Genomic DNA, 6,594 nt, shown 5'->3' with positions numbered 1-6,594 from the left:
CATTATTATTGTGCTATAATTAAAAGTCGATATTAGTATAACTTTTATCACTCTCTACTGATGCTTTATAAATGACATTGTATCGCTATAAACATGTCATCATTGACTGTATAAACTTGTAACCTGATACAGTTGTTGTGTATCTCTCTCTCTTCTGTCTCCACCTCATCTCCCTCTTGTCCTTTCTCTCCACTGATGCCTAGTGTTTGCTCATTGTGTGAACTGTTGTGTTTCTCTGCTCTCCTTCATGTTGTCTATGTACAGAGACCTGAGATCACGTATGTTATAATTTGTACAAATAACATTGAATTGACCTCTGTGACCTCTGTGACCACAGGAAATCAAACAAACAGTGTTTGGAGACGGCCACGTGTTCTGTGTTGACCATCAAAGCTCAAGGTCTCCAAATAAAACTGTGGTTCACTGGAAGTCAAACACGACTGTGTATAAATGAGAGAGTGAACGACGGTCAGACCGTCAGCGACGATCACAGAGTCAGCGACGATCACAGAGTCAGCGACGATCACAGAGTCGGCGACGGTCAGACCGTCAGCGACGATCACAGAGTCGGCGACGGTCAGACCGTCAGCGACGATCACAGAGTCGGCGACGGTCAGACCGTCAGCGACGATCACAGAGTCGGCGACGGTCAGACCGTCAGCGACGATCACAGAGTCAGCGACGGAGTCAGCGACGATCACAGAGTCGACAGAGTTCAGACCGTCAACAACGATCACAGAGTCAGCGTCGATCACAGAGTCAGCGACGGTCAGAGCACAGAGTGAGTGAGTGAGTGAGTGAATGAGTGCCTAAGTGAGTGTGTGAGTGTGCTCACATTCACACGCAGCATCATGGGCTTAAGTGTCTTTGCTCAAGGACACGTAGACTTAGCAGAGTCAGGAATTGAACCCCCAAGCTCCCAGTTGAAAGACAACTAGCCCTACCACTGAGCCACCATGGCTCAATCCTAACTCCTCACTTTTAATACTTGAACTTTTACTTAACTCAAACTTAAGTAGATTTTAAATCAGAAAATGACCTTTGATACTCAAGTGCAATAAAGGTCATAAACTTTAAGACTTTTACTTAATGTTTATAAAAAGTGACTTCAACTTCTACCAAAGTCATTTTCTGGTTAAGAGACTGTACTCATTTGAAAGTTGGAGTGAATTGAATGAACGTGTGATATTTAAAGGCTTCTCTTTGTTCCTCAGCACAGAAATGGCAGCTCACAGACGCCCGGCTCTGCTCCTCACCTTCTTCCTCTCTCTGTGGATCAAGTCCGGAGAGTCTTACTTTTTGGATCAATGCGATGAAATCTGTCCCGCGGTGTATTACACCAGCACCTATGATTTGCCTTGCATTGATTACTGTGACAAGCACGGCTATAGCTACTACTTCTGCCACACCAAGGAAGGGTGGGACTACTGCTCACCGGGAGTGAATGTGGATTACAACGGCAACGAGTGTAGCAGCAGTGGTCCCTGTGGGAAATACGGCAACAAGAAGTCCTACGAGTGTCTGTCACTGACGTCAAACTCTCTGGTACAGTGTGGGCGGGTGGAGCCAAAAGCAGTGCATCACAAAACCATTAATCTGAAAGAATGTATCAGTGAGTGTCGGTATCACGAGTCTGGGGGTTACTTCTGGTGCTACACTGCCGAAGATTGGGACTACTGCTCGCCCACTCCAGGCATCACCTACCAGAACGTCGAATGTCTCTCAAGTTCTCCATGTGGAACCGAAGGCCAAACAAGTTACAGCTGGTGCTACACGACACCCAACCGAGACTGGGATTATTGTGGAATCGTCAGTCCTGGAGAGTGCAGCTACACCGAGTCGTCTCGCAGAAAACGTCAGCCTAACACGTCAAGGGTGATCTGTACCAGGGAAGATCAGAACACCAGGGAAGTGACCGAATTCATCGCATCACCAGGATTAGTACCCATGGCAGAGATCAACAACAGGCTCCGCACTGAAGCCCTAGACCTCATTAATACATTTGACGGTCAGGGCCTGAGCGGGCAGAGCCGCTCCAACTTGGTTCGCTCAACGCACTTTCGTATCGACAACCAGGGAGTGATTAACTTGAATAATCAGCGTTATTACAACCTGCAGGTTCAGATTAACAGGCCACGTCAACAGAGAGAAAGCACCACCGTGGCAAACATCCTGGCCCCTGTAGACACGCCCACCTCCTACATGCGCTTAGGCTTAAGTGAGAGTCTGAGTGGTGCGGTCAAAGTCGTTCTGGAGGTGAGAAGCGAAACGGGCCCGTCCACGTCCTCGTCCTCAGGCAAGAAGAACAAGTGCTGCAAACGACGTAAACACTAACGTCACGCAAGCAACTGTGCAACTGTGATTTATAAAGTCATTTACTAATTGTACTTTGACTCTGCGTATTTGTACTTTGACTAGGTGTACTTGTACTTTGACTCTGTATAATTGTACTTTGACTAGGTGTACTTGTACTTTGACTCTGGGTAATTGTACTTTGACTAGGTGTACTTGTACTTTGACTCTGGGTAATTGTACTTTGACTCTGTGTCACTGTACTTTGACGTGTGTAATTGTACTTTGACTCAGTGTAATTGTACTTTGACTCAGTGTAATTGTACTTTGACTTGTACTTTGACTCTGTGTAATTGTTCTTTGATTCTGTGTCATTGTACTTTGACTCGGTGTAATTGTACTTTGATTCTGTGTCATTGTACTTTGACTTGGTGGCATTGTACTTTGACTCGTGGCATTGTACTTTGTCTCGTGTACTTGTACCAGTGTAATTGTACTTTGACTCAGTGTAATTGTACTTTGACTAGGTGTAATTGTACTTTGACTAGGTGTCATTGTACTTTGACGGTGTAATTGTACTTTGACTCAGTAATTGTACTTTGACTCTGTAATTGCACTTTGATTTTGTGTAATTGTACTTTGACTCTGTGTAATTGTACTTTGACTCTGTGTAATTGTTCTTTGATTCTGTGTCATTGTACTTTGACTCGGTGTAATTGTACTTTGATTCTGTGTCATTGTACTTTGACTTGGTGGCATTGTACTTTGTCTCGGTGTACTTGTACTTTGACTCAGTGTAATTGTACTTTGACTCGGTGTACTTGTACTTTGACTAGGTGTCATTGTACTTTGATTCTGTGTCATTGTACTTTGACTCTGTAATTGCACTTTGATTTTGTGGCATCGTACTTTGACTCGGTGTACTTGTACTTTCACGTCATGCAATTGTATTGTTATTACTCACTGACATGATTGTGTTTTGCCTCAGAGCAAATAAATATACGTTGACCTAATAATAATAACATTGTACTGAGACTTCTTGCATTTACATTAACTTTGCCTTAAAGGGACATGTTGGATTTTTGGAACATGTGTGACAGACTCCAGGAGTGGAGCGGATGCAAACACTTGACTCTCGTGGCCCCTCGCTCATTCACAGTCGTTTCTTCTTCCTGTGACGACGGTTTTCTTTGCTTCTTTTTCCTCGGCTCTGACGATGAACTTCTAAAATAACGTTATCGCTGCCTTGATATTATAGCCGGTACTAGGACTCAAGGCTGGTTTCCCGCTAACAGACAGTAGAGGGCAGTGGAGACCATCTCCCCCGCAACAAGACAAAATAGCCATCACAATGAATCTGAAGCTGTTGCATTAGGGTAAAAATCCTGCATAGTTCTGCTTTAATTGCATCAAACCACTTTCTAATCAGATCACCAACACAACCACACATCCTGAACTATCCCTTTAACAGTTCACATAAAACAAACCCTCGGTGCGTGAGCAGGTGCGACCCGTCAGGATCAGGATCAGTGCGTCTTAACAGAATCATGACATGCATGTGTTTTCAGAGTCTTTGTGAGTCAGCGATTCTCCGCTCAGGTCTGCTGGATGATCCTGTCCATGCTCTCCTGGATGTCGGCCATCTTCTTCAGAACCCGGTTGACTCGGGCTTCATCAAACTCCAGACACACAAACTCCGAGTCCTGAGGGAGGAAACAGCGAGAGAACACGCTTTAGTGTTTGTCCAGATTCCCATTCAGAAAAGGCACGTCATCGGTCACTTCCCATACACAATCATCCGTTCTCACACACACATACAAACATAGAGAGGGGCGGGCGGGGTAGCAAACCCGGTGATCCCTGAACCGGCACCGCATTGCTGCCTCTATGCAACCGCACCCTGAGATTCCTCAGTCATAGGAATTTTAAGTAGATTTTAGAATTATAAGTTTGGAACTACAAGTAGTATTTAGTCTTTTTAACGCCGATCTACAGTTGGACTCTTCAGTGACGACACTCTCTGACCAATCAGAGGTTGGCAGTCTGATGATGTCACATTTTAGTATCGGCTCAGCTGAACCTTGTCAGAGCAGGAATAAAAAAAAAGACCAATTACTAATGCTAATGGAAAAAGCTAATAAAAAACAGTTGTGCCGAGTCGAGTCGCGCTGCAACCGTATAATGGAAAAGCACTAAAATACACATGACCAGGAGAAGGGAAAGGATTGTCAGCGGTGAATATGTACTATATGAATATGAATATGTGAAACAGTAGGGAGTGACCAGACTTGCAAAGTTACACTCGAAACTGAAAATTTAAGAAGAACAAAAATGAAACTGATTTTCATTGACGCACACAGGCAGGTTTAACATGTGCAGGAAGAAGAAGGAAAAGGTGAGCAAGGTCTTACCTGTCCAGTCCGGCCCACTTCCAGCTCAACCAGGGCGACGGGGCCACTGTGGGCGGCGACACCCTGGCTGTCTGCGGCCTGCAGGTCCACCCTCCAGGAAATGCCCCTGAGTCCAGGCTCCCAGCGGCTTTGAGCCAGCACGCTCTCCCGTACACGAACACGCTGGCTCTTCCAGAAGCGAGAGAGGGCGGCGGCCTGTTCGGCGCTCACCCCGCCGCTGCCCTGCTTCCTGGTCTGAGCAGTCAGGAAGGCCTCCAGCTGGGCGTGGTCCATGTCTGCAGATGCCATGGACTGAAAAGGAGGAGGAAGAGATTTAGCAAAAATGTTCTGCAAACATCAAGTCCCAACATTTCTGGTCACTGAGAAAATCTTCATTTTTGGTAGATTTTCATTGATTGTGTTCAGCTCCTACAGTCATGCTGAAATACACTGTGTACAAACAAGTGTTACACAGACCGTTGAGCACCAAAAAAAGTCCCCATTCAAACTGTACTTTGTGATCTCACTTCCATTACAACATAATACATGCATTATATTATAGCTGGGTTGATCATTTTTACTACTCTCCACCAGTTGCCATTGTTTTTGGACATTTTCACCACATGGAGAAAAAAAACATGCCATTTACACTAGATGGCACTGTCACAAGTGTTGTTGCTAATCTTTGATTTAACCATTTTTACGAAACATGAAACACTTTTACGAATCCCCAAAAAATTAATAAAAGACACGATTCTGACAGAAAGGTAACAAAAACAAAAACAAATTTATAAGACGTGAAACTTGAACCAATTGACACAGTCAATCAGCCAATCTTATGTAGCACCTCGTCCTTTTCAACCTGGCTTTCAAAATAAGAGCCAATGACTTTGTCTTCTTATGACTTATTTTATCAAACTGTATTAGTTAATTCTATAAAATAATATAAACGTTTGAATGTCATTCCACAAGCCTTGTCTTGGCAGTTTGTTTGTTAAATATTATGTGTCTCTGGGTCACTTGCAGCATTTGGTACATTCCCTTTCCGTAAGGAATCATGGTTTACACATGTTTTGTAATCATGGTTTGCACTTCCAGGCCACCGTATTAGTTACACACTATATTAGTATACACTGGCTGTGTATTACACACCCCGTTTAGTTCACCAGGTGCTTAAGTTTGCTTAACTACTACAAACCTGAATTTGTTTTATTTCTTTCACCAATTCTAAAACAATCTGATGCTATCATCACTCGATGTGTATTAAAGACGAACGATCTAAACTATCACAGAGTAGAGGCACATCAAAAACACTTAATTATACTAAATATGTTTCTATTCAATCAAAAAATGTGTCCCTTTTTGTTGGTTTTATCCAGGAAGAACCGCGACTCCCTCGCTAGCTTCTGAATGTTTACGTTCTGGTCTTGCCCGGACCAATATGGCGGCGTTTCCGTTCCTCACCCTGAGGAGGCCCTTCATCTTGTCGTGCAGCGCCGTGAACTCGCCCAGTGGCAGCTCGGGGAACAGCTCGGCTTTCAGCAGCTGCTCCGTGACGTCGCTCTTCTGGTAAAAGACGCTTTGAGCGATTCCGTTCAACAAACCGCTCAGACGCTTCGCTGCCTCCGCGTCCGCCATGTTCACTCGTCAGAGCGGTCACGTGAGACAGGGAGGCGAGGCGGGAAGGCTCGCGTCACGTGGGTTCCGGCTGCGCACGGCACCGTGGGAGTTGTAGTGTGATTCTCTGTTGAGGGACTGTTGTGCAGTCTTGTATAAAAGTATCTTCAAGGGAATACTCGAGTAAAAGTACGTAGAAAAGTAAGTATGTGACCGGAAAAGGACTTTGGTAGAAGTTGAAGTCAAAAGAAAGTAAAAGTCTTAAAGTATATGACATTTACTGTAAGTCATTTTA

General features: G+C 44.5%; 2 protein-coding genes across 2 annotated transcripts; one reads left to right on the top strand and one right to left on the bottom strand.

The window, feature by feature from the left end:
- The first annotated feature begins 329 nt into the window (after positions 1-329).
- Positions 330-3,311, top strand: LOC122761807. The gene is made up of 3 exons (XM_044017047.1): positions 330-681; positions 730-781; positions 1,215-3,311. The coding sequence occupies exon 3, from the start codon at positions 1,222-1,224 to the stop codon at positions 2,332-2,334; it is 1,113 nt and encodes a 370-aa protein (XP_043872982.1). The 5' UTR covers positions 330-681; positions 730-781; positions 1,215-1,221; the 3' UTR covers positions 2,335-3,311.
- A 352-nt stretch (positions 3,312-3,663) lies between these two features.
- commd1 (copper metabolism (Murr1) domain containing 1) lies at positions 3,664-6,352 on the bottom strand. The gene is made up of 3 exons (XM_044017048.1): positions 6,147-6,352; positions 4,704-4,994; positions 3,664-3,995 (listed from the first exon to the last, which is right to left on the bottom strand). Exons 1-3 carry the CDS (start codon positions 6,318-6,320, stop codon positions 3,888-3,890), a joined length of 573 nt encoding a protein of 190 aa, XP_043872983.1. The 5' UTR covers positions 6,321-6,352; the 3' UTR covers positions 3,664-3,887.
- Between the last annotated feature and the right edge of the window lie 242 nt (positions 6,353-6,594).

Source organism: Solea senegalensis, unplaced genomic scaffold (assembly GCF_019176455.1).
Source record: "Solea senegalensis isolate Sse05_10M unplaced genomic scaffold, IFAPA_SoseM_1 scf7180000015033, whole genome shotgun sequence".
Classification (NCBI taxonomy): domain Eukaryota; kingdom Metazoa; phylum Chordata; class Actinopteri; order Pleuronectiformes; family Soleidae; genus Solea; species Solea senegalensis.
Note: the sequence above shows the minus strand (reverse complement) of the source record. Positions and strands in the feature narration are given on the sequence as shown.